The sequence below is a fragment of the Adiantum capillus-veneris genome, chromosome 12 (genome assembly GCF_014529385.1).
Source record: "Adiantum capillus-veneris isolate H3 chromosome 12, ASM1452938v2, whole genome shotgun sequence".
Lineage (NCBI taxonomy): Eukaryota > Viridiplantae > Streptophyta > Polypodiopsida > Polypodiales > Pteridaceae > Adiantum > Adiantum capillus-veneris.
This window is the reverse complement of record NC_140942.1, coordinates 131524032-131551726: the sequence shown is the minus strand read 5'-3', so window position 1 is coordinate 131551726 and position 27695 is coordinate 131524032. Positions and strand designations below refer to the sequence as shown.

The 27695-nt window shown below is 47.1% G+C and overlaps 1 protein-coding gene across 6 annotated transcripts in view; it reads right to left on the bottom strand.

The window, feature by feature from the left end:
• Positions 1-349: 349 nt before the first annotated feature.
• LOC147446517 (uncharacterized) overlaps positions 350-27695 on the bottom strand; it is a 107350-nt gene continuing 80004 nt past the window's right edge. For 5 of the 6 annotated variants that reach the window (XM_086525737.1, XM_086525734.1, XM_086525735.1 and 2 more), the window contains 4 exons: positions 2708-2890; positions 2290-2472; positions 1119-2204; positions 350-859 (listed from right to left, as the gene is read on the bottom strand). In XM_086525737.1, coding sequence (XP_086381863.1) covers positions 476-859; positions 1119-2204; positions 2290-2472; positions 2708-2890 — 1836 coding nt within the window. In that variant the 3' untranslated portion in view covers positions 350-475. Of the gene's footprint in view, positions 860-1118; positions 2205-2289; positions 2473-2707; positions 2891-3011; positions 3150-27695 lie in introns of those variants that run through there. The other variant, XM_086525739.1, reaches the window with a different exon arrangement.

Sequence of the window (27695 nt, the reverse complement as noted above, 5' to 3'; positions counted from 1 at the left end):
GTCCATTGCCGGTGAAATCGAATCATTGGTTTGGCACACAGTTACAAAATGCTGCCCATACACCCAAATTTCCTGAATTACATGGGTCCGCCGTGGATTTATGACGTCAACCCGATTCCCATATATTTCTAAATGTGGTGCACAGGTGGAGTGGTCAGGGCATTGGGCTCCCAAGGATGATGGGTCGAGGGGTGATGCCATCCAAATTTAATTTCACACTCAAATTTACGGATCTGCCCCAAATTTACATGACTGTATCATACTGCCCCGACCATTGTGCCCGTGTGACTTAGAGAGGAGGGGAGGAGAGAGATTCATAATAACCTCGAGACAGAAAAGATGCAGGCTATTCTATCAAACACTGATGTTTGAAATTTTTAATAACTCTAGCCCAACTTACCACGAGGCTTATAACTTTTGCAGGTCCATTGCCTTCATTGGTGTAATTTACATAGGAATTTTGATATTTAGCCCATTATTTAGAGACATTCAAGCCAGTTCCAGCTAAATGTAAACAAGATCTTGACTTTGCAGCAGATTTCTGATAAGGAATGAATCCAGACATAGTGGCCCTTTGTCCGCTGTCTAGAGAGGAGCTTGTTCTGAAAGTATCCACGTCACTACATGTAATAGAGGCTTGAAGGCAAGTGGCTTTGGGTTCATTATTACATTCACTGGAATTGGCTTCATTGTGTGTTATTACCTCTGCTTGAAAGGCACTTGAGCCTTCCAGAAAATCTGGAACTGTCTGATGCACTGTCTTTCCTCTAAGGAAGGTGACATTCGATCTCTCTGCCTCTGCACTAAATGTTTGAGGCAGTGTTCTACAAGTAAAGAGAGCCTCAAAAGCCTTGCGACCCTGCGAAAGTAAAAGGTTTTTAGTCTAGAATTAATTGCAGCCAGAATTCCCTGCATGGTTTGTTTCTACATGGTACCAGAGCCATGCAATGCGCTTTGCACTTTCAAGGTGAAGTGGCTAGCATTTGAGATTTGTGACAATGAGCCTATCGTTACATACACACACATCAGAGTCTTCTTTGTGATCATTAGAGAGAGGAGTACACGCTTGCAAGGAACAACTGCTACAAGCAAAAATAGGTATGTAGATCAAAGAGAACCTGTGAAGAAACCTCCTTCCGAACTTCCGCCTCATGATGACAGCTCTTCAACCGCTTTCCATAATCATGATCCCCATGTCTAAAATCTTTCGGTTGTGGCCGTCCTCTCTCACAGTTCTTAGCTTTTAGCTTGATACATCCTTCTCCACTGAGTGCTTCAAATGCTCTCTTGCGCCCATCATTGACACACAGACCAATGTTTTCGTCAATGTCATTTTCTGATAGGCTAGGAATGTCCTGCTCACTGGAGTTAGACAAAAGCGCTGGTGTGTTAGAGCCACTTGAAGAGCCCTCTCCTGTTGTGTGCTCTCGAATATCAAGGTCATCTGCTGAGGGGCTGGGATGCTGGGCTGGGATGTTGCAAGACATCTTCTCAGAAAACAATTTTTCTGGAGATAATGAGGGCAGTGCAGATTTTTCTTCTGCTCCAGAAAATGGCTCTTCAAGTATTCGTTGCTTGGGTATATTTGTGTTATCAGCAAAAGTGTGCATGTTTGATGGCCTAAATGCTCCACCTGTCAGTGGGTTGTGGGTGTGCTGCACAAGCCCATTCAATGCCCACCAAGAGGCAGATGCAGCTGCAAATACGGCCGCCTTGAAATGTTCAGGAGACACTGATTGAGTCAAATTGGGCCCACTACCTCTCATAGCCCACGTGGCAGCTGCCATTGCCGCTGCAAATGCTGCCGGGTGGTTCACGCAAGGTGCTTGCATTAGCTGCCAAGGAGAAGTAGGATACGGTAAATGCTCATGTGTAGGGCCAGGCACTCCAGTTTGGAGCCCCCCCAAGGTCGAGAGACATCCAAAATAATTGAAATAACTGTCAACCAATCCAGATGCTGGATTGCTGTTCTGTGGACCAGAGTGCTCGTCGCATGCTGTGGCTTTTACATCGATAGAGGTTCCCATATTGTTTTGAGAAGACAGGCTGAGGGGATCATTCTTTTGTTTTCTGGCGGCATGATTACAGGCACGCTGAGACTCTGCATGTCCTCTAGAGTCATAGCCAAGCAAGACTGTGTCAACCTGAGTTTGTAAATCTGAAGATTCTTGGGACTTTTTTCCGCTTCCATCGTACATACTGACCTGCAAAGAACAGCTGCTTACTACATGAGAGCAAACAGATAATTGATTTCACAGGATGTCAACCTTGTCCCTTAGGTGCATCTACCTGTGGCAGAATTAGATCTTTACTTTTTTGATCGTTTTGTAGAGCCACCTTGTCACTAACTGCAGAGAGAGCCTCTAAATTCTTCGAATTTCCAACTTCTGGTGAACTAAGAGCACTTTCAGGAAGAGCATTCCCTTCCAGTGAGAGTCCGTTACTGTGGAGGGGGCCAGAAAATACAGGGGTCTTCATAATAAAACACAAAACCCAGGCAAACAGTGAGTGTAGGAAAATATAAAAGCCAGAATGGTATCATATTATTGCTGCATATGTTGCTCAACAGAATGGACTCTTTTCATGCATCCAACTAAGTTAAGTATGTCATTACTGGTTTCGTTTTAGACAGGGTGTAGGCAATTCTCAAACAGAATCTATCCAGGAGACAAACCAATTAAAAAATTAAAAACTTGCAAATTCCTACATTGGCTGGTAAAGAATAACCAGTTGGAACAGGGTTGGTGGACTTTGTTGATGATGGTATGAAATCCTCTAGAACTCCTCGATCATTTTCATCCAAAGGATAATATCCACCTGGAGATCCTTCGGAAGGTGTGGGTGAAATCCTTGTCCCATGCATCCTCTTGTTTCCAGCCTCTTGCTCTACCTATCCCCACATCAACTAACTATTACACACTGTACACAGATGGAATCATGAAATTACAAAGTTGTGACTCAAAACTGGAAAAACTTGAGCACATAAAGCTTATGTAAGCTATGAAGTGTACATTGAGCCAAGAAACACATCTTGGTGCAGAAAATCATCGAGTAGTCGAAATGGAAGCAATTGAGGTGGTGCGTATCCCCACTTGGGATATGCCCCTTATCTTGCCAAAGATCAGATGTGTGAACCAAGAGTTTATCAGTGCACTCCTCTGCTTTGCTGCCTTCACTGACTAAATAATAGTCGTACTCTCCAAGATAAAGCATCAATATGTGAGTATTTCTGTCCTCCAAAATTTGAATGCGTTACCAAATCATGCCACCTAATTATTGGAAACCTCAATCCACGAGGTTGATGATTTGCACCAAACGGAAAGTTTTTTTCTTTTGGGTGAAGAAAAATATCTCATTATTTTCAAACATAGTTACGAAAATGCAAAATTTGAACGAAAACAGAGAAAAAACATAGTGGTGGTAGAAATAGGTGATGGGACTCATGCAACAAACGGTACCACGAAAAGAAAGCCACTTTATTCATATCCACGTGTACGGTCCGGGTTGAATAACCATATACCCCATATAATTTATGAACATCAAAAACTTGAAATAATCTCACCAAAACAAACCATAAATCATATACGAACAACTAGTCCAATTCACGACCCAATCTCCCCTAAACGAAAAATTTGGATATCAAAGGATACACCAAGAATTGAACCAAACTTCATTTGGATGCCAAAAGACACACTACAAAGTTTGTCTAAGTGAGGTCGAAGTCAATCACGATATTCACCCAAATCTATGAAGGAAAGACTAGTAGCCAAGCTTGATCCACCACCGGTCATCCATCCTCCAAAGGTCCAAAAAATACAAGTATCAGATATAAAAAGGTATGGGTACCTAAGCAACTTGTTACTGCTCAAAATTTGATTCATCCCTTGGAGCTGAGAGGCCATGCATACTCCCATCTAGTATAACCAATTCCTCATCTTTGCAAAGATCAGATTGTGAAAGATAATCATACACATGAGAGCATCGTTGAATAGAAGGGATCATTAAAATCCATAATTTTTACATGTCAAATTGTTGCATTTCACAAGATCGAAGAGAAAAGGTGTGCTTTCTCCTTGAGAATCTCATAGATAAGGGATTTCTAATATAGGCTGATAAGTAGAATTTCTCTGGAGTACTATTAAGCGCTCTCTTGCCAATGAGAGAGAGAGAGAGAGAGAGAGAGAGAGAGAGAGAGAGAGAGAGAGATGATGTGAAATGTTATATAGTCGGTCTGTGCGAGAACGCGCTCTATGCCCAGCTATGGGTGCTAGCAGGTGCGGGACAAAGGGCTAAAGCAGGAATGAAGGCCCTGGGCGAGCATGTCGTGGTGGAAATGAATGTCTAATGTGTTTTTTTGGGTCAAAAAGGCCCCAGAATGGTCAAGGTGGGATAGCAGGTAAAGGTGCCCGAAATGCTGATTTTGTGCTCTAGAATATGGTCTTCGAGATGCTTTGCAAGTTGGTCTAGACGGCTCCTCAAACGGAGTCCCGGTGTGAAAGTTATGATTGTTCGAAGATAGATTGCTTTGCAGATCCCCGACGGGCAGGGTAGGTACAGACAGGTGGCCAAAACTGGGATCAATGGGTACGCTTGTAAAGCTCAAGCTGTGAAGCATGCCAGTCTTTTTGGATTGTCAATCGGGCCTCAAACAAGCAAGTTATGGCCTGTGGAATATTTACCAAGGGTCAGGTATGTGCTCACCGGGCCACGTGGTAGGCGCATTGACATGGACTTTTTTGAGCTCGTTGGGATTCTAGAAAATCGCATGCAAGATGGGGAGTCAGCAGAAATCTACGGCTCGCTGATCGGAGTTATGGGCATCGAGATGGGCCCAGTTCAAGCTGGAAGGCGGTGATGGCGAAAAGGGATCGGGTGGTTTTCCCCGTCCTTGGACATGTTTTTCGAGGCCATGGTACGGAGTTGTAGGGAAGCACGAGGATTTTGGGACCGGCAAGTGAAGCTTCCATGTGATGTGGTCGAAAAGTTCATATGGCAAGCCTGGTGTGTGTTGTAAGCACCGAGTGCATAAGAAACGGAACCTAAGAGCCCCTTGGTTATAATTCAAAAAGGTAAAAGGGTGGGCTTGAGTTTTTTTCACAAGTCAAATGAAGGCTTCAAAAGCAAAAGGGGTAAAAAAAGGCTTGGAGTGAGGAGGCAATAGCGCCCGGCACTATGGCTCAAAGAAGAAGTTTTTTTTCCCTTGTTAAAGGAGAAGGTGAAGTGAAAAAAGGGAGAGGCAGCGGTTTTGAAAAAGAGACGAGGAGGGTTTTTTCTTTTGACTGGGGAGAGAAGGAAAAGGAAGATTTTCATGCGCTCGGCGGTCAAAGCCGGCACGCCATGGTGAAGCATCGTCCGTGAAGCGGGTTGGAACGGCGAGTGCTCTGCAGAAAAGGGAGCCAACGAGGGCTTCCACGAGGAGGAGTTACTACGCGAGCGAAGACAGTGGTGGATTTTCCGTCGAAGTGTGTGCCGATGGAGTCGAGCTTCGAGGGATGTGTATGCCCCTCTATTTGAAGCAGGTGATGGCCATGGTGCGAGCAAGAGCAGGCCATATGGATTTTGTATGTGGTGTGTTTCTTTGAAGGAGAAGCTGTCATTGTCGATTTTGGCGTCGTCCTTTCTTCTTTGCTCGTCTCCAGGGTGTGTGGTGCCGATATGTGTGAGAGCGTGTGCGCCCCCAGGCCCCTTGTGTGTGTGAGAGAGAAAGAGAGAGAGATGTCGAGATGTGGAAGAGCTGGAAGCGAGCAATATTGGTGTGATCGCTGTTGGAGAATTGTGCAAAGCATGTGTGCGTTGGGAGAAGTGCACGCAAGGCCTTGCTAGTGTGAATCGTCTTTTTTGAAAGTGTTTTTCGAGAGGACAGGGGTGCTGTGAATACCCTGAGCTATATAGGGGCCATTGCGTGTGTGTCGGGTGTGTTCCCCATTCCCCCTCTCCAACGTAGTGAGCGGATATCAAGATCACCTCTCAGCCATAGAGCCAATACGGGCTCACCCCAGAGCCTGGGAGCCTGCAGCCAAGCGGGCTGGCCTTTGCCACAAGGGCCGGTGTCCCATACCACCGAACCCACACTAGCATGGTCAAGAGTCCAAGTGTGGTGATCACACAAGATGTCTCTCAAATGAGACTCAAGTCCTATTTATAGGACTTCATAACCAAAGAGCCATGTTCACACTAGCCGAACATAACTATAGGCGCCCATCTTGATGTCTGGAGATGTCCTCTATATAGCTCTAGCCCGTACTGACCCCTACTCACCCCTACGCACCTCCACCTTGCCCCTATCTAGCTCTAGCCCTACCCACCCACTCCTCGCCCATGTCTATCTCTAGCCCCTACCCACGCCTTCTCGCCCCCATCCACCCACCTACAGCCTCGCCACTACCTACCCAGCCCTCGCCCTATCTAGCCACATATGTATCTACTTGTGGGTGCATGGAATGTACGAATTGGTGGAAATTGTCATGCTACACATCGGTTGTGTGGCAATAGTCTATTGTGACAGTGTTGAGTTCAATTTGCTTCTATCTTCAATGGAATTAGTTTAAGGGTAACCTTCTGAGTTCGGAGTAGGTACTACCACTCTCCAGGACGGTGAGTGGCCTTGTGGCAGGCAACTTGTAGCAAGGCTACGGTGTCACTTGCACTGGGCAGGCAGTTACAGTTGGTCTTGGGTTCACAATAGGTGGAATCTTGCCTGGTAAGTGGCACGTGGTAGACACCAGGAGTGGCGGTCTAGAGGACACCAAGGCTTGTTTTTACTGGCACACAATCCCCTAGGCCCTATGAAACCGGCCTGTACAATCCAAAAAGGGCGGTAGACTTTACTTCAAACCTTGATTTAGCTTTCACCCATTATTAGTCGTCTATTCTACCTGTGCTATAATGACACAAGAGAGGGGAATGGGATACAGATGCTAGAATGCACCTGTATGAGAAGACCGACACCAGATTGGCCCCTAACTAAGGCGCCCCTTTCGGTATTTCTTTATTGTTTAAAAGAGGGAATAAACGCTATGGTTCTTTCCAAGCTGCCTCGCACAACCTTGGCTGAATTTTGACTGTTCTGGCCTGATTTCGGCAGCATAACTGTACTAGAACCCTTCACGGTCGGTATTCCCACGCATTAAATGACTTTCCCGACGCATACGGGCACTTTGCAAAACCTGGCGAGAATCTGCAGCACGCTGAATTCTCTGTTTTCAGCCCTGAAAATGCGCCAGATCGCTTGTACAACGGTCCCCTTGCGTCCCCGAACCACCTGGGGGTATTAGGGTCCGTTTAGGGCCAAAACCCTAAACCTGCAAAAATACACAGCAGGCAGTAATTTACTGTTTCGGGCTCCGTTTCGCGTGCCGGTCGCATCCGTAGCAAGTTCTCGAGCTCCCGCACCTGTAGGGCTACTTGCCCTTTGAATCGGACGAGATTTCAAGCGTGAAACCTCTCCGAATCACCTGTACCTGCGGGGGATTAGCCGCTAGCTAATCCAGTACCTGTGCAAGAGGCTCTTGCCTCGGCAATCGCGCATGAACCCACACAACTGTACATTGGTCAAATGAAGAGCCCACTAGTGGAGCATAACATACTGCCAAAGGGGAGAGAGAGGGCAGTGCGTAGCGTGCAGGGCATCACTCCTGGCACCGCACTGTGCATAAGAGGGAAAGCAAGCACTCCATAGCTCTTAACCTGTGACAAAATCTGAAAATGAGCTCCCCTCCTCCTAAATTCAGCGCCACTTCTTGTTGCATGAGGAAAGTGCACCAGAAGGTGCCACTTGGCACATTTACAAGCATTTTCCCGTTTCGGGGTTGCCGCCTAAAAATCTCCCAACCGGTTGCCCAGTTGACTTCACGGTAGAGTAAGAAAATGTTCCCTTTGTCATTCCGGAGGTAATGACGCCAACACATTTTCAGGTCCCAAAATAGCAATTCCCTAAATTTTAGGAGATGCTGCCATTGTATCTTGCTAGGTCATCCGACCCTCTTTGTACACTGCGGCCACATCCAGAACTGAAATGTAGCCTCTGTAGCAAAGGATTCCACTTTGGCTAGTCAATGACCCCACTTTGGCTAACCATAGTCCTTGTCCAACCTTAGTGCTCTCTTGCCCTCAGGCCTTGACTGCCTCTGGACAGTTCCACACTAGCTATGCAATGCAGGGCAGTTAGATTTCCCGAGGCGTGTTTCCAAAAAGTGAAAGTAAATAAATAATAAGAAAGAAATCAACAAAAAGGATAGATAGTAGTCACACGCTGGTGACATACCCCCCTCTTGAAATCTCAAACGTCCTCGTTTGCATCTATGTCGTACATGCTCCTAGTCAACACTGATGTATTCAACACCTGTCGACACAGGTACGACACATACATGCTCATTGTCAATCCTTGTGTATTCAACACCTCGTCGACACATGTATTGCCTGCGTGTGAACCCTGTCCCAATGACATAATGGTAGCTTCGCACTCTGCCATTGCTTTGAGTCACTAACTTTCCAATGACAAAATGGCAGCTACACATTTTGCCACTGTCTTATAGTACACGTTGGATCCCGTAACACTTTCGAGCATACCCAAACCGATAGTTTAAGAATGCAGTTACACATGTACTCTTCAATAGAAGCAATTACTGTATCCTTGACAAACTGACAAGAAATACTCACTTCTATAGCACTAACCAAACTTTTGGACATTCCATAAGAGCAATTGCCAAACTGACAATCTGTACAGCTCTAACATTCATGTAACAGGTATTTCATTTGAGCTCACATTAAATACCATGTACATCATTTGTTTCAGAAGCCATTGTCACACTGACAATCCATGTAGCTTTGAAACTCAAGGGGTCAAGGTAGGTTGCAAATCAAAGGCTTCAAGGTAAAGTGATAACACAGTTGGTGACTCTGCAAGTTCACCTTCTCCATCCACTTAGCATCCATTGGTGGATAGTTTCTGAACTTTACCAAGTAACGCCTAGCAATCTTGACTTTCACTTTCCTTTCTTTGTGTGCCAAAATCTGTTCCGGGACCAAGATCTAGTCAAGTTCCTCGACTTCCGGCTGATCTTTAGCTGGCAGATCTTCTGGCACATCACCCACATAGGGTTTGAGAAGACTCACATGAAACGCATTGTGAATCTTCCGACTGTCAGGCAATTTCAGCCTATATGCAACATCACTGATTATGTCGCACACTTGAAAAGGCCCATAGTAACGCATACTGAGCTTTGGAAACAGTCTTTCCTTGCCCTTCATCTTCTTTAACCTTGCCTTTTCAAAGCGTAAAAGCACCCAATCACCAAGTGAATAACCACTTCACGACGGTGACGATCAGCTGCTTTCTTTTGCTTTGCCTGAGTCTTTTCTAAGGCCACTTTGACCTTCTTGTACATTTCATCCATGTCCTGTACATACTTATCTGCTTCAAATATCTTGTCCTTTGTATGCAGTATGGAAGGAACTTTCTTGCCACCTTCAACTATCTCAAAAGGTGCCTTGCCAGTTGATGAATGCACAGTATTATTGTATGCATACTCCACCAATGGCAAATACTGCTCCCACTTTCCTTTATGCTCTGACACATAACACTTCAGCAGATCTAGGACAATAGAATTTGCTTCTTCTGATTGCCCATCTGTTTGAGGATGAAATGACGAAGAGAATTTGAGCGTTGTGCCCATATTCTTAAACAAGCCTCTCCAGAACAAACTTGTCATATGTGGATCACGGTCGCTAACAATCGACTGTGGCATGCCATGATACTTGAAAATATTTCTCATAAACAAGCGTGCCATCTGATCTGGTTTTATCTTCTTCCTGACAGGAATAAAATGAGCCTGTTTGCTAAATCTGCAAATAATGGTCCAAATACCATCGTTTCCTGTCTGCGTTCTCGGAAGATCAAAGATAAAATCCATAGCAATACTTTCCCATGGTTTATCTGGAATAGGTAGTGGTTGCAATAACCCTGGTGCCTTTTGCCTGTCAAACTTGACCTTTTGGCATATTAGGCATTCTCGCACAAAGGCATCCACATCTCTTCTCAATGTAGGCCAGTAGAAGAATGTTTCAACCTCTTTAACTGTAGCATCGATACCACGATGCCCTGCATACGGTGGGACATGACTCTCTTCCATAACTTTGAGTCGCAATGGCTTTGTGACACACAATCTGCCATGCATCATCATGAACCCATCTTTGAGAAGATAGTGTTCATGACGTTGTCCATGCATTAGCTGCTCGAAGACCCTTGCAAAATCTTCATCATTTTCATACTGTTCCCTCATATCATCAAGTTCATGATGATAAGGAATTGACACAGCTGAAATGTGTGGTTTCCTTGACAAGGCATCAACCACAACGTTCTTCTTGCCTTCCACATGCACAATCTGAAAATGGAACATGGACAAGATATTTGCCCATCGCATATGCTTCTCAGATAACTTTGTCTATGTCAAGAAGTATCGCAAGGTCTGATGGTCCGTTTGGACAAAAAAATCTGCACCTAGCAGGTAGTGTTTCCAACTTAAGAGTGCATGAATCACAGCCAATAACTCTTTCTCATAGACCTGCATGGTCATCTCTGGCCCTTGCAAAATTCTGCTCTCATAGGCTACTACCCTGCCATCTTGCATTAGTACTGCACCAATGCTACTACCGCAGGCATCACACTGGACCACAAATGACTTCCTAAGATCTGGCAACACAATGACTGGATCTGAAGTCATCTTTTCCTTTAAGAGATTAAAAACTGAAATCTCTTTCTGTGTCCATCTAAAGGTGACTGCCTTCTTTTGAAGAGCATGTAAAGGTGAAGCAATCTCAGCGAAATTTTGGATAAACCTTCTGTGATAGGAGCATAGTCCCAAGAAGCTTCGGACATCATGCACCGTCTTCAAATCTCGCCATGACTTGATCGCTTCAACTTTTGCAGGATCCATTCTGACACCATCCTTTGAGACAATGTGTCCCAGAAAGTGAATCTCTTCCAGAAAAAACTCACTTTTCTTTGCATTGATGAGCAACCTATGACTGCGTAGCTCTTTGAACACAATGGCCAAGTGATGCCTATGCTCCTCTTCATTCTTTGAGTAGACTATCATGTCATCAAAGAATGTACCAACAAACTGTTGGTGTGGATGGAAAATTCTGTCCATCATCCTATTGAACGTAACAGGAGCATTTGTGAGACCAAAGGGCATCACTAAAAATTCGTAAAGGCCAAACGTCGTTCTAAAAGCAGTTTGTGCACATCCTCTGATCTAATGCGGATCTGATGGTACCCACTCTTTAGATCTATCCTGCTAAACATAGCTGCTCCTCCTAATTTGTCCATAATATCATCAATTCTAGGTATAGGGAACCTATTCTTGATGGTATTCTTGTTTAGTGCACGGTAGTCGATGCACATACGCCATGAGCCATCCTTTTTCTGCACCAACAACACTGGAGAACAGAATGGAGATGAACTGGGCTGAATCAGCCCCTTTTCTAACAGCTCCTGTACTTGGCCCATTATCTCTTTCTGCTGAGCCGCACTAACCCTGTACGGAGGCTTATTTGGTGGGCTGCTGCCTGGCACCAAATCTATCGCATGGTCCTCGGTCTCTCTGGCGGTAATTGAGACGGTAATGAATCGAAAAAACAGTCACTATACTGTTGTAAAAACATTGACCTTTCTTTATCTAGCTCAGATAAATTTGATTCATCACAATCTGACACTTCACGTGCAAAAACCAAGTACGCAGAAAGATGCTTTTTCATTACAGAAGTAATAGCAGAAGCTGATACAGTGGGAATAGACTCCCCTTTAAGCTTTACATCCAAAATGTGAGTCTTTCCCCTGCTCTGTACAGTGATCTTTTTGTTGTAGGCATCCATGATTCCCTGTACATGAAACAACCAAGGAAAACCTAACAACACATCACATCCGTCCAGTGGCATGATGTAAAATTCTTCAGCATCTACATAGGACTGGATATGTAGGCGCAACTTTCCAATGATGGGTGTCACAGCCTCTGTATGGCCAGGACATGCCAAACCTGCCTCTGCTGTATACCCCATCTCCTCAGGTCTGATTCCCAACTTTGAAGCCAATTCTTGGGAAATGAAGTTGGTTTTGGCACCTGGATCAAAGAAGATAAGCACTGTTTGATCCCTAACCTTTCCCCATGCTCTGCAAAGCTCACTTGCATCTGAATTTGGCTTGTCGCCCACCGTATCTGGCACTAGACCAGCCATGGGCTTCTTTCCTTTCTCGTCTTCCTTGTCATCAGAATCAGCTGGCCTTTTCTTTGTAGGACAATTATAAGCAATGTGGCCAAGCTGCTCACATATAAAGCATTTGTTCTCTGTCCTCAGGACCTTCTTTTGCTCTTCTGACTTGCGAGGAAAACGTCTTTTCCATTTCTTTGCTGGTCCCTTTTCTGATTCAGCCGTAGCTTTATCTTTCCCTGCATTAGCTGACTCCTGAGTCCCTTTAGGAGCCTCATTGGGAACGTGCTTCTTGGCTGAATTTTTCTTGCCTGATCCTGCCTTGACGCCAGTGTTAAATTCACAATCTTCTCCCTTGAGCAAACCATTGCCAGTGTTTGCTACCTCAATGAGCTGTGTCAAAGTAGTGACTTTTGTCTTCGTACAGTACTTTCTCAATCCTTTAGGTAGGCCACAACAGTATTTTTCAATCTGTTCTGTCAATGGCACAAACCTATAGGAAGTTACTGGAAGTAGAGCTTTCCAAAACTTCCGATTGTAATCATCCAGATTTCTGCAAGTGGTGCCATTCTGTCATGACATCTGCTTCAAAGTCATCAGATAACCATGCTGCTGCAAAAATCTGCTTGAAGTAAATCCATGTGGACGGAGCTTGCCCTTGAAGCAATAAAGTTGTCCACCATTGTCCCGCATTCCCTGTCAAGAAAGTGGCTGCCTTGCGGACCTTTGAAGCCTCTGTAAAGTTTCCCCCTGCATAGGCCTTATCAAACTGCTTGAAGAATGAGAGAGCCTTCTTCCTGTCATCAAACCCTGTAAAGGTCGTGAAAGACACACCTTTGCCATCTTCTTTGTACGGAGTTGGCCTCTCCAGCGGCGTTAAATTGTCATATGGAAGTGACTGAAACATGGGAACACTATTAGGGTTCATCTGTGTTCCTTGGTGTCTATTAACTTGACCTGGAAATGCCATATTTGGCTGCTGATTTGTAATTCCAGCCCTGAGTGCTTTGAAACCCTGGTTGCATACCCATGACACTGTACATGGGGTTAGGCATCATCTTTTGAGCACCCCCGAACACTGTTCCTGGCGTGTAAAACTGATTTCCAGGTGCATGACCAGCCATGCTCTGGAATACCGATCCACCTCCAAAATAGCCAGGGTGTACTGAAGGTGGTGGGAAGACTTGTTGCATAGCCTGTAGGTTGCTTCCCTGCCCATTAGAACCAGCTATAGGCTGCTGAAAAGTGGCTGGCTGAACTGGTACAGCTTGAAAGACTGGCATCTCAGCCACCTGTTCTTGCACCTTAGGCACAGGTTGTGGAGACTGCATGTTCTCCGTCAAGTGTACAGGTGTTTCCATTGACTGTGCAGTATGAATCACCTGTGCTCGAGCCTTAACAGGCTTTTGAATATGATCCAGTGACCCAACTTGCTGAGACGGAACAGGAGGTTGCAGAAAGGCTAAAAACCTCGGGTTCTGCATTACTTGTGTGAACATAGCCACAACAGTAGCCAACTGGGTCCTGAATATATCATCATCCGTTTGTGGTGGTCTTGAGGACTCACCCACTTCATGTGTCTGTTGACCCTGTGAAGAGGAAACCTCTTCAGTCACATCATCTGGTCTGTCAGCCATAATTGCAATTCCCTGTGTCTGGTCTATGATCCCCTGGTCTATGATCCCCTGTGTCTTCAAGCCCAATCTGACCAAGGCTCACTTCTATGGGAAAAAGTGATTTAATCCCGTCGATGGAACCATGAAACCGGCCTGTTCAATCCAAAAAGGGCGGTAGACTTTACTTCAAACCTTGATTTAGCTTTCACCCATTATTAGTCGTCTATTCTACCTGTGCTATAATGACACAAGAGAGGGGAATGGGATACAGATGCTAGAATGCACCTGTATGAGAAGACCGACACCAGATTGGCCCCTAACTTAGGCGCCCCTTTCGGTATTTCTTTATTGTTTAAAAGAGGGAATAAACGTTGTGGTTCTTTCCAAGCTGCCCCGCACAACCTTGGCTGAATTTTGACTGTTTTGGCCTGATTTCGGCAGCATAACTGTACTAGAACCCTTCACGGTCAGTATTCCCACGCATTAAATGACTTTCCCGACGCATACGGGCACTTTGCAAAACCTGGCGAGAATCTGCAGCACGCTGAATTCTCTGTTTTCAGCCCTGAAAATGCGCCAGATCGCCTGTACAGCGGTCCCCTTGCGTCCCCAAACCTCCTGAGGGTATTAGGGTCCGTTTAGGGCCAAACTAAACCTGCAAAAATACACAGCAGGCTGTAATTTACTGTTTCGGGCTCCGTTTCGCGTGCCGGTCGCATCCGTAGCAAGTCCTCGAGCTCCCGCACCTGTAGGGCTACTTGCCCTTTGAATCGAACGAGATTTCAAGCGTGAAACCTCTCCGAATCACCTGTACCTGCGGGGGATTAGCCGCTAGCTAATCTAGTACCTGTGCAAGAGGCTCTTGCCTCGGCAATCGCGCATGAACCCACACAACTGTACATTGGTCAAATGAAGAGCCCACTAGTGGGGCATAACATACTGCCAAAGGGGAGAGAGAGGGCAGTGCGTAGCGTGCAGGGCATCAGTCCTGGCACCGCACTGTGCATAAGAGGGAAAGCAAGCACTCCATAGCTCTTAACCTGTGACAAAATCTGAAAATGAGCTCCCCTCCTCCTAAATTCAGCGCCACTTCTTGTTGCACGAGGAAAGTGCACCAGAAGGTGCCACTTGGCACATTTACAAGCATTTTCCCGTTTCGGGGTTGCCGCCTAAAAATCTCCCAACCGGTTGCCCAGTTGACTTCACAGCAGAGTAAGAAAATGTTCCCTTTGTCATTCCGGAGGTAATGACGCCAACACATTTTCAGGTCCCAAAATAGCAGTTCCCTAAATTTTAGGAGATGCTGCCATTGTATCTTGCTAGGTCATCCGACCCTCTTTGTACACTGCGGCCACATCTAGAACTGAAATGTAGCCTCTGTAGCAAAGGATTCCACTTTGGCTAGTCAATGACCCCACTTTGGCTAACCATAGTCCTTGTCCAACCTTAGTGCTCTCTTGCCCTCAGGCCTGGACTCCCTCTGGACAGTTCCACACTAGCTATGCAATGCAGGGCAGTTAGATTTCCCGAGGGGTGTTTCCAAAAAGTTAAAGTAAATAAATAATAAGAAAGAAATCAACAAAAAGGATAGATAGTAGTCACACGCCGGTGACACCCTATGAAGTGGAGCTTTGATCCTTCCTCTTTCGCTCAGGGAACAACTCAAGCTCTAGGGATTAGGTGGAGCCCTATCAACACGTCTCCGGGCACGCGAGTCCTACAAATAGCCTTAGAAAATTGTTGGCACATAATCCCCTAGGCCTATGACAATGCTAGACACAAGATAGGCTTTGGACATCAATGTAGCATGTCCATGTGGTACATAGAGCCATGTGCGTGTGACAACTCCTCCTATGGAGTTGGGGGAGAAGATGGCCTTTTACCAAAAGAATTTCCTTCACCTTATTGAGGATGGATTTATTTAATGGCCGAGATACATGGATATACACCTCTTGCATGACTCCAATGTGAGATAGGATAGCTTCATACCTCCTCCCTTCAACTGCAAATAGAGGCACGTAGATACACTTTGGTACTCCAAAAGCAACGGATATGCTAGCTATGCAACTTAAAGCCAGAGACAAAGAAGCATAACATATGTCCGTGCCCACTATATTATAAGATGCAGGAGCGATTTCATTGTCTCTTCAAAGAGGGATTTGGGCCTCTATCAATGGTGATGGATTATGCTAACCAAAGATGCCTTGGTCTATTCTTGTTGGAGCTTCACACACACAGTCATGGTTTATTACAAAGTTCTACACACCCTTGCAAAGGACCTATTCAAAGGCACCCTCCACAGCAGCAGCTCCCAGCATGATCCCAGAACTACATCAGTTTTCATCTCATGGGACTCTCCTAGATAGAGCAATAGAGATTAGTAGGCATTGGCGCTCGTACCTATCACAAACCACGTCACCTACATATCTATCCTTACAGCATTCAGGTGATTATAGAAATGAAATGAAATGAAATGTTATATTAACGTCTTCAAAAGGCCAAAGTGACCTATGAGACCATAAAGTTACAATGTGGTGGATCTGATACAAAGTCAGAGTCAAAGTAACAAGATGACAACAATGACAAAAACGAAATGACAAATGTCACAATAAAATACTATGGAATCCTAAACTACTAGGTGTGAACAGCAGCTAGCTGGGATAGCTAGATCACAAGAGATCCAGCATCGGTCGCTGGCAGGTCTCATCAATCTCCTCCATGGTCAGTAGTCTGACCGGGCGTCGTGCATGTCGAGCCAAAGTGATCCGAATCCTCTGTTGCAGCCTCCATCGATGCTGTGTAGTCCTCCGCAGTCGTGGGCGTCTGGATCTTCCAAGCTCAGTCGCTCGGTTGATCAGTGTGCCTTTGGTGTGAGACGACAAGCTCTGCTGTGGTAGTAACTCCTCCGGGTGTCCAGTGACAGCTCTAAAGAAATCTGTGATCTGTCTGTCTCTGGGACTGGCTAGCCTCTCCTCTCATCAGGCTCTCTCTGTGTCTGCGTAGCTCGAGCAAAAACAAACCCAAGCATCTCTGATCCTCGTACTGCATGACTCTGGAGAATGGTCCAAAGCCCTCTCTGAACAAGCAATGGAAGCGGCCTCATATCTCGTAGTAGACGGGGCAGTGGCATGTGTAGTGCAACTCTGTCTCAGGCTCGATGTCACACAGGGGGCATGTCCTGGCCCCCTGTGTGATGCAACAGCCCATGAGAGAACTTATGGGATGGTACATACAAGGGCAGCCCTCTGGAAAGATCACGCTTTGGCAGATAGGCCACCAGCTGGCTCTATGGGCTCACTTCTTTGTTCATATTTTAGCATTTGTAACTTTAGTCTTTTATATTTTTTATATTCGACATTTGGATCATATGACAATGTAATCTTTTGGTCTCATAGGCCCTTTTTTTCCTTTTTTTTGGATGACAAAGGATGTATCATATATGTACATTGATTTGTCTCATGGGCCAAGTTCGGCTTTTCAAGACGATATTAAAATCTTTCTTTTTTTCTTTCTTTACATATAAGGGTCTCCATATGCACCACTACAGTATCATGGAATACCTAAGCATTGGCAGTGTATTTCTAGAAAGAGGTTTCCACGCCCGCACATGCAATCACTGGTTGGTCATCTTTGAGAGACACAATAAGATGTTTAGAAAACTTGAACTAGATGAAGTTGGACTACTCAGTCGGCCAAAATAGAGATGTACGGACATAAGACACACATATGCTTTAACTGGGAAAGTAACATGGACTAACCGTTCTTCAAAGGGGTTAACGCATTGGCTGGGAACAACAAGTTTCGCATGTTTTTTTTTTTTCTGAGAAAAAGATCCTTCTATTAGTTAATGAAACTGCTCATGGGGCCACAACCACCTCTACAAGAGAGGGCTACCAATGAAAAAACAGCACATGTACAATGAGGCTAAATCAAGAGATGGGAGGAGGAAAAAGCCACACAGGTGGCCGGTAGTGCCATCTGAGTACACCCTGGACCATGGTGAAAAAAGGCCCAAGACGCCAAAGTCGAAGGAAAGCCTCTTTGCGCTCCCTCATGCGGTCGGAGCTGCCTTGGAGTCTCTTGAGCTATCCTCTGAGAGTATGGATCAGCTCTAGCCAAAGATCCCGAACAGTCTCTGCTGGTGGTACACGGCGAGCCTCGAAGATGCGGAAGCAGCGGGCCCGCCTGATGAACCAGAGTGTCAGGCCACTAATGAGCTCCCAACACTCCTCTCTCTCACTGCACCACTCCTGTGAAGTAAGCTCTGTGGCAAGCTGGAGTGTAGGTCGACCCCCCTGTATCACTATCATCCTGCTGGTGGAAGATAGCTCAAACTGAAGTGTCGGGCCCGTGAGAGTGGACCAAGCAACTGCCCCCCAAGTGTACTGCCGAGCTGTGGAAAGAGCTGGCATCAGTCGAAGAACACGAAGCCACACCTGCCGTGCCAAAGGACAGTCCCAAAGACAGTGACGCTGACTCTCCACAAGATGGTCACAAGCTGCACATGCGCCGAGAGACCACTATGTACAAGCTAGCTCCCAGCTGCTGTAGCTCTGTGTGCAACCAGCCACTGGACAAAGTGACTCGTCTCGGCTGTCTGGAGTCCCACAACCTCTCCCAAAAAGCTGCCAAGAACTCACCTGTGAGACCCTCCTCCTGCCAATGAGGTGCTGCAGCAAGACAAGCCTCTCTCTGCACTGCCAGTATGTGACGTCCCAGTCAAACAGTGTACTGAAAGAAAGGGACACCTGGGTGGTTTGCACAGGAGAAAGGGTCCCTCCAAAGCCACTCTCCAGGATCCCACTGTACTTGTGCCAATGGACAGCTCTCCCAAGCCCACAGTCTCCAGTGGCCAGAGTCTCAGGACCTACTGGGTCAGGATCTATGACACAAGTCCTCCCACAAATGCCTAGTGGACAACTCTCCCAAGCCCACAGTCTCCAGTGGCCAGAGTCTCAAGACCTGCTGGGTCGGGATCTATGACACAAGTCCTCCCACGGATGCCCACCACTTGGATCCTCTGAAAACAACACTCTGCCACCTGTGGGCCCTCTACTGCAACTCGGTGTAAGCGTCCCCCACCCTGTAGCTCAAAAAACAGGGAGGGTATAGTCTCTGAGCAAGCCCGAATTGAGATGAGAACCTCCAGTCGCGTGAAGGCTCCCATCCATCTGGGCGCTGTTGACTCGAGAGGTGTGAGCCACTCAACTGGTACTGCCTCTGAGATGTCCTGACACATGCTTTGCACCCCTCTCATGCCCTGTAGCTGAAAGCCCTGAAGCTCCTCTGACAAGCTTGAAAACTGTAACCGATCACCTAAAGAGCATGCTGGACCCTCTGCCATGGGACCCCAGGAAATATGAGGTCGACTACCAACCAAGTGGCCTCTCTGAGTGCTAACCATGGGGTTCCAAACAAGGGGCCGTCTCAGGCGCTCCTCCATGCAAGTAGGCTGACGCTACTCCAGGCCTCGCCGCAGTTGCTCCCAAGATCGGAGCAAACTCACAGCGAAGTGGTCCTCTAGTCTCCTGCTCAAGCCAACTCTGTGCATCTCTGTGAAAATCCATCTAATCGAGGGTCGCCAGGGGCCTCCAGCCTGAGGCACCCTAGCACTAAGCCGCTGAAGCAAGAACTCCTTCTAGGTCTCCTCACTTGGAAGAATTCCTCTGACGATGAACTTCCCAAGGAGGGCTCTGCTCTGCTGTGTTGGGTCTATGATCCCCAACCCTCCCTCAGAACAAGGAAGAGTGATGACCTGCCATGCCACTCTGGCCCGGGCCATCTCAATGTCACGCCCTGACCAAAGGAAGTTCCTGATCAGCCTCTCTACTTGGCTGATACAAGAACTCGAGAAGATCCAACAAGAAGTGATGTACCACATAGTAGCCAACAATACCTGGTTGGCCACTACAACTCTGCCTGCCAGAGAAAGTCATGCGGAGCTCCAATGTAACAACTTCCTCCCGATAGACAGGAGGAGGGGAGCAATCTGCTTCTCGGGAGACAAGTCAAAACCAACTTGACAGCCCAAGTACCGTCCTGCAGTCCCTGGGGGAATCCACCTGAAACCCTCACCTGGCATCCAATTGGGCATAGGAGCACTACCAACCGAGAAAGCCACTGTCTTTCTCCAGTTGATCAGTGCGCCAGATGCACAACAGAAGTCTCAAGAGCCTGCTCAAACCTGTGTAGGTTGGCCTCCTAGCCATCCAAGTACAAGGCTGAGTCGTCTGCAAACTCAATGTCCAATAGCTCATCTCCACGAATAGAAAGTGCTAAGCCACGTAAACCAGCCTGCTATGAAACCAAAAACCTGCTCATCGCTTCAGCATAGAACAGAAAGTGGAAGGGGGCAAGAGGGCAGCCTTGTCTGACCGAATGTGTGAGCATGAAACAATGACCTCTACCTCCTGACAAAAGTACCCGATTGTGTGTCCGTCTGTACAAAACTGACACCCCTTTGATCCAAGCATCCCAGAAGCCCATCCTGCATAGAGTTCCCTCCAGAAAGTCCCAGTCAACTCTGTCGTAGGCCTTCTCAAAATCGTGAAGAAGAATCACCAGATCCTCACCGCGGAGCTGTGCAAGGGCAGAAGCCTCCCAAAAAGTAAAGATGTTGTCAAGGATACTACGCTCCTTGACAAAACCTGTCTGAGTCCCATGTATAATGCTCTCTAGAAGTGGCTGAATCCTCAAACTCAGAGCCTTGGCAAGAATTTTGTAGGCTGAGTTAAGGATGGTGATGGGGCGTCACTCTTGAATCTCATCCAAGGAGCCACCCTCCTTGGGAATGAGGTAAATCAGACCCTCACTCATGCTGTCAGGAATCTCTTCTGTGTGCAGTATGTACTGAAAAGCACTACAGAGATCTGAGCCAAGAAAGTCCCAGTACTCCAAAAATAAAACTGGGAGTCAAGCCATCCTCACCTGGACAGCTACTACGGGGGAGTGTGCTAAGAGCCGTGTGTAGCTCCTCTAGCTGAAGAGGCAGCTCAAGCCTCTTGCACATCTCCTCAGTCACAAGACAAGGCATCTGTACCTACACCTGCTCTCTGCATGCATTCTGACGCTCTGACTGAGGCTCTGCAGACAGTAGATAACGGTAGAAATCAGTGGCAACTGCATGTCCTCTGGCTCTGAAGCAACTGACCTGTCGGGCCTCCTCAACTGACTGACCTTGGCATGCGAATGCCAAGGTCTCACCGCCTCAAAGAAAGCGCCTATTACTCTGTCACCCACCTAGGTCCACTGAGATGCCTGTCGATGGAAAGCAAACTCATGGCGCCTCTCCTCTGTGCTGACGAGCTCCTGGCGAGCCTGCTATAACTGCTCCTTCAACCAAGGACTGTCTGGATGATGCTTCTGCATCCTCTGCAAGGAAGCAATGCCCCGTCGGAGACGCTACTCCTCCTCTCTCGTTGCAACCAAGCAAGTCGAAGACTCCTGGAGAAAAAGTCGACTACGCTAAGCAAGTCTTTAGGCCACTCTGTCAGCAGGAGAATCTTGCATGTCTAAGCTCTCTGTCCAAAGAGCATCCAATCGCTCTCTAAGCGCTCAATCAAGCAAGACCCTCTCTGGGATGCGAAGCATCGTGCTCTCCCTCCTCTGTCTATCAGTCAATGTAAGGATCACTGGAGCATGGTCCGAAAAGAAAGTCCCTGCCAGAATGCCAACTGTCCCACCCAAGTCACAGAAGTGGTCACTAGTGTAGAAGTGATCTATCCGAGATAGATTCACGCCTCCCACTCTGCGGTCCGAATGAGAGAAGGCCAGGCTGTCTGGGGGCCGCACAAAGCTGGAATGCTGCTACACATCTGTAACCCGCAGTCATACAAAACCTCTCCAAGCTGCCAGGTGCCAGCTCAACTCCATGCACAGTAGCGTGGCTACCACCAATCTTGTCAGAGGGTTCCTCCAACATGTTGAAGTCACCCCCTATGCACCATTGCTTGGCCTGCGGCAGAGACTCAACAATCTGAGACCAAAACTCTGCACGTGCACTCGCTACATTGGGCGCATAGATGTTCAAGAAGCCCACGAGACAACCCTGAACCTGCATAGTGATCCACTGAGCCCTGCCTGGCACAATAATCCCTCTGCCCACAGTGGCCTGCTGCAAAGAATCCGCAATATTCATACATACCCCGCCCTGGATGCCTCCAAGTCCAAATGCAGCTGACCAAAAAGTCTCATACTGTCTACGCAAAAGCTGACCACAACGTCTAATGCGGCTCTCACACAGATGATGCTCCTGTAGCATAAGAAGGTCAATCTCTCTTCCCACGAGGCATCGCTGAAGCTCTTGATGCAGTCGATTGCTCTTGACGCAGTCGACTGTCGGCCCCTCTGACGCTGAAACTGGGGCCCACCTAGTCCCTGTACGTTCCATGAGACGATCCTTATGGGGAGCGACAAAGAACTGATGCTGCCGCAGCAACTAACCGTGCTATCTTCGAGGCAGGCTTGGATGGGGAGTATCTGAGCGTCCTCAAGATAGGTGTGACTACAAAGAGTGTCCAGCCCAAAGCCCAAGTAGACTGAGCCGTGCGTAAAGCAACCTCCTTTGTCCAGGAGTCCTCATATATGTGTACATAGCATGGCGGGCTCTGCGAGTCAGCAAAAAAGTGAACCACCATGTGTCTACATCTTGCTGCGTCTCGAGGTGTCACAACAAACTTGGCGAATGGCCAAAGAGTCTGAAGCATATCAGTAACTCCTAGGTCTCTCATGTGATGGGAGAACTCTAGGGCCTGTGTTTGCAGCCACTCTTACACTGAGTCTAAAGTCCACTCAGCCTGGTCCTTGCCGCAGAGGGGAAAAGAGAATCCAACCGCGGAGTCCAAGGCCACTATCCCTCTAGCTGCAAGGGACAATACAAGAACTCGGAAGCAGGCTGCCTCAAGGTCTGGTGAGGGGTCGCCGAGAAACCGCGTAAAGTTGTAGGCAAAAGAAATCCCAACGACGACGAATGTCGAAGCTCGTCAGACCTCGGGAAACTGTTGCAAAAGGAGACGTTTGCACCTGAAGGGGAGGTCGCAAGAAAGGTTGTCCCTCTGTCGCTAAACGACTCGTGGCAAAGGCGCTGCCAAGAGATCTCCTAGCAGCTGAAGAAGGCCCTGCCCCCTGGGACGGTTGTGGGACTCGAGCGGGAGGAGGTGAGGGAGTAGGTGGAGAGGGGGGTGAGGGGGAGCGAGGGGGATCAACAGAGGAAGGAGGGCGAGGTGGAGAGGCAAAGGGAGAAGGGGGAGGGAGGGGGGAGCGGAAGCAAGGGAAAACTCGAGGAGAGGAGGGGGGGCTGTCGAGGGTGAGACTGAGGTGGAGGTTGGAGCACGGACCTCGTCCTGCTGAAGAGGGTCGAATCGATTCCCCGTGGGAACCCATTGCTGCTGGGCAGAAGCTTGAGGACCACTCTGAGTGCCAGGCTGGCGCAGTGGCCCCTGACGACGTCGACCACGAACCTACTGCAAGCCCTCCTCTGCTTGAGCCCCAAGCTCAAAGGCTGGCTCTGCCTGTGTACTCTGTGGCTTTGCCTGCTGCTGCTGGCCAGCCTTTGAGGGTTGGGGTTGGGCCTGTGGTGTAGGTCGGGGTCTCCTCTGTGGATAGGCCTTCGTGAGATGGCCCGAATACTGCGCGCTCTGTCGAAACCAACCCCCACTCACCCGAGGAAGTAAGATGACCTTCGGGAGAGTGTAGGTGTCTTTAACCAGAACACGTACCGAGGGAATGCCGGCCGCCTTGGCAGCTACTGAGGCTGCCATGCGAGGTGTCTCGAGGACAGTCCCAATCGTTGAGCCTATCTTGGACAAAAGTGGTAGGTACTCCCTCCTCAAACCAGGAAAGCAGATGGAGATGGGAAGGTCTGCCTCCTCTACCAGAATATCTGAAGCTGGATCAAAACCATGTCTCCACTGTCGAAAGTGGGCTCGAACTGCTCGGATGGTCAAGGGGCTCATGGCGATGACCTTGGACGCCATCTCGGAGGTCTCAAACTCGATCTGATAGTAGCCCGTCCGAGGAACTGGACGTCCAAGATCTTACTGTCACGTGACACATCCAACCCTATGTGTCAATGGACAAGCTACAACATGACCAGGGTTCAGTTTAGTCAAGTCAGTCTAGAATACGAAGTGATCTGACACTTTTGTGAGTCTGTTCGTAGACCGTGCATGTCCAGACACTTAGATTAGATGCATATCCTGTGGTTGCACACAACATGACCATCAGATTCTAGTTAGATCCCATCAGTAGCATTTTTACAGTGCATAGATCTATTTTCCCTATTTTTGACATTTTTCACTTATTATTTTTAAGTGACTTTTGTTGGAAAGTAGGTAGGGCAATTTTGCTAAGTTTGTATAAATAAAAACTTAGCGCTAGCACTTTCTGCCAGAAGAGGGAGCAGGAGCACCTTGCTCAACAGGCAACTTCTCAGCAAGACCAACCCCCGCGACAACTCTGGCGTCTTTTCTCTCAACAGAAGGCCTAGCGTTTTTGCACCAGATCAGCCAGCGTTTTGGCACTAGCAGATTCCCACAGCAACACAACAGATTTTCTAGCGTTAGCAGATTTCTCCGCAAGGTCAGTTTTCAGTCCTAGCGTTTTTGGTTTGCAAATCAACCTCATCGTTTTTGCAGATCTTCGCGGCAGATTCAGCCCTAGAACCAGCGTTTTCAGTTTTCAGCAGTCAGACATCGCAGAAGAAGTCCCGAACCTCGCAGATCTCACCTTCCCGCAGCAGATCCTCGCCGCACGGTCAGATCCAGCGAACTTCGCAGTTTTAGCCCAAAAAACGCAGATTTTAACATCTGCATTTTCAGTGCGTCGTCGTCGCATCGTCGCCATCAACATCGTCACCGACATAGAGTCAGAATTCAGCAGATAAATATTTGCAGATTTCAGCCGTTAGCATTCTCAAAATTCAGCCCGTCTCGTCGTCATCCTCATCGTCATCGACATTGTCGGCAAGTCCAAGTGTTGTAGAGATTTGTGCAATCATAAGTAGACCGCTCTCGCCATAGAGAGTGGGGCCTTCGGAGGAGGGTTTTGACAACATTCTGGTGTCGTAATCTCTTCTCTCTCTATCTCTCAGTCTCATACACTTGCACGCACAGTGTCCATTTACTTTGTTTATGATCATTTCACTCTCTCATTAAGAACGGAAGGCTCTCCCTTCCATAAGAACAAAAGGAACCTTGAGCACAGTTCGGAGCACTCATCTTGGGCAAAGTTCAAACACTCATTCCGCTGCACCTGTCACAAAAATACGGAAGCGTAAACTGGCGTTTAATTGCACTTCAAAAATACTCAAGAGAATTAGAGAGAGAGAGAGAAAGCTTGACACTTCATTGGGGACCAGAAGATGGGCTGGTCCCCCCCCCATAAAGAGAATATCTTTATTACTAAGGGAGAATCTTTACAAGCACAGGAACGGGGCATACGCCCGTCCTCTATTCTTTCTTCTGTTCTGTTCTGACTACTGACTGAGAAAGTGTTTCCACTTTCTTTCTGCTTAGGGGATTTCCCCTCTTCTGCGAGACTGGTTGGAAGCTCTCGAAAAGAGAGTCTATCTTCCAAAACAGCTCCTCGGAAGCTCTCACAGAGAAGAGTCCATCTTCCGTTATGTGTTGCCTTCATGCTCATTCATTCATGCATCGAACACAAAAGAGAAACAAGCAAAATGCACACGCACATGCCTGCTGTAATTTTCTGCACATAACCAGAAATTCTTACCTGTGCACACCCCTACGCCGAAACAGAGGTCTTCTTCGCGATGGAATCGCACCAAACTTGATGTAGGCTTAGGATAAGGAGAGAGAAGAGAATTTCTATGGTTGATCTGCTGAAAACAGCCCTAATCGAGGTGATTAGGGGCTGAAAGCAGAGAATTACAGCCGCCGCACTCTGCTAAGAGAGCGTCTACGGCAGCTTCTCGCGATGAAACTTCACCAGAAGGTGTCTATGACTATGAGATCCCTTGTTCTTGACAATGGGAGCACAAGGCTACCACATATGTCGCAAGGGACTGCTCTCAAGCTTCAATGGAGGGCTCCACCGCGTAGAGCACGCTCACATTAGGGGGGGTAGATGCTCTGCTAGCCCTGAAAATGGGGGAGGGGGGGCTCCTAAATAGCCATCAAGGAGAGGGGGCGCTAGGAAGAAAGAGAGGGTGAGAGTGAGAGTGAGAGAGAGTTAGTTTGCATTGGTAAGTGTGCCACTTGGCACACTTACTTTAAAAACTTAAAAACCATTCAACTTTTGACTTTAAAAACTTCTAGCTCATTAATTAAAAATGTGCAACTAACTAACAAATGCTACCAATGATTCTTTTATGAGAACACCAAAGGTCTGCCGGCGCAATGCCGCACTGGCACTGTACCGCCTTTACCTGTTCACACTTGTCCGGCCGCCCGCCCGGGCACGGACCGTTAAATTTAATTTAACGAAACTTACCCTAAGGCTTTATTAGCTTTATTAGCCTTAGGGTCACTGTTGTAAGGACCCCATCTCATTCATGTGCTTGTACTGACGCGCGTATATTTCTAAGCCTAAAATCTGAGGCTACTTACCCCTTTCTGAAGACCCGATTTCCCAATCACTAGGGCTTCAAGGTAATTTCTGCTAAGGTCTCTCTGAAGTGTTCTGGCCCGCATTTAGGCTCACCTGAGGCCTTAGAACTGCTAGTTCTATTCTGGTGTGCACACAACTAATTAGATAATTCTTTTCTCGTAAATAAATTAAATGTTTACAAAGTCTGACTTAGTTACATCCCTCTTGGTTCTAAATAGTTGACCTCAACTGTAGAGCGTCAACATAACTGTGCAAGATGTCGGGGTAGTCCTTAAGATCGGACTCAGTCATCCACTTCGCATCTAAAGGAGTGTAATTCTTGAACTTGACTAAGTACTTTCGATGTAGACTCCCCGACTTGAGTTGTCTCTCCGAGTGGTGGATTATTTGTTCAGGTTGAAGGATTTCCTCAGTCTCTTCGACTTCTGGAGGATCTTCTTGTACGGGCGCCACTGGAGGAGGTCCAACATATGGTCGGAGGAGACTGACATGAAAAGCATTATGGATGCGCCAGTTAGAAGGCAAATCCAATCTGAAAGTCACATCATTGACTTTATCTGTAATTTTGAAAGGGCCGTAAAATCTATGGGAAAGTTTGACAACTTTCCCTTTGCCGACCCGCTTTTTCAATCTAGCTTTCTCAAACCGAAGCAGGACATATTGTCCTTTCTCAAGATTGAGATTCCTTCTGTGCTTGTCTGCTTTTCTCTTCTGTTGCTCTTGAGTACGAAGAATCGCTTGCTTTACTTGTTGATGGGCAATATCAATATTGCGCACAAATTCATCTGCGACGAAAATGTTTTCTTTGGTCACCATAATAGGAAGTAAGAGTGGCTTCCCATAAATAATTTCGAAGGGAGCTTTACCAGTTGAGGAATGTATGGTATTATTATACGCAAACTCAACTATTGGTAAGTACTGTTCCCATTCGGATTGTCGTTCCGAAACATAGCACTTGAGGAGATCTAAAACAGTGGCATTAGCGATTTCGCTTTGACCATCTGTTTGAGGATGATAAGATGATGAAAAATCAAGCTTAGTTCCCAAGTTTTCGAACAATGCCTGCCAAAATAGACTAGTCATGCGGAGATCTCTGTCGCTCACAATAGTCTTTGGCAATCCATGGTGTTTAAAAATCTGAGCTAGAAATATTCTAGCCATGTGATCAGCTTTGATCGTCTTCTTTACTGGAAGAAAATGGGCTTGCTTACTGAATCTGTCTACTATAGTCCAGATTGCATCATTTCCATTCTTGGATCTAGGAAGATCCGTAATAAAATCCATGGCAATACTTTCCCATGGCGT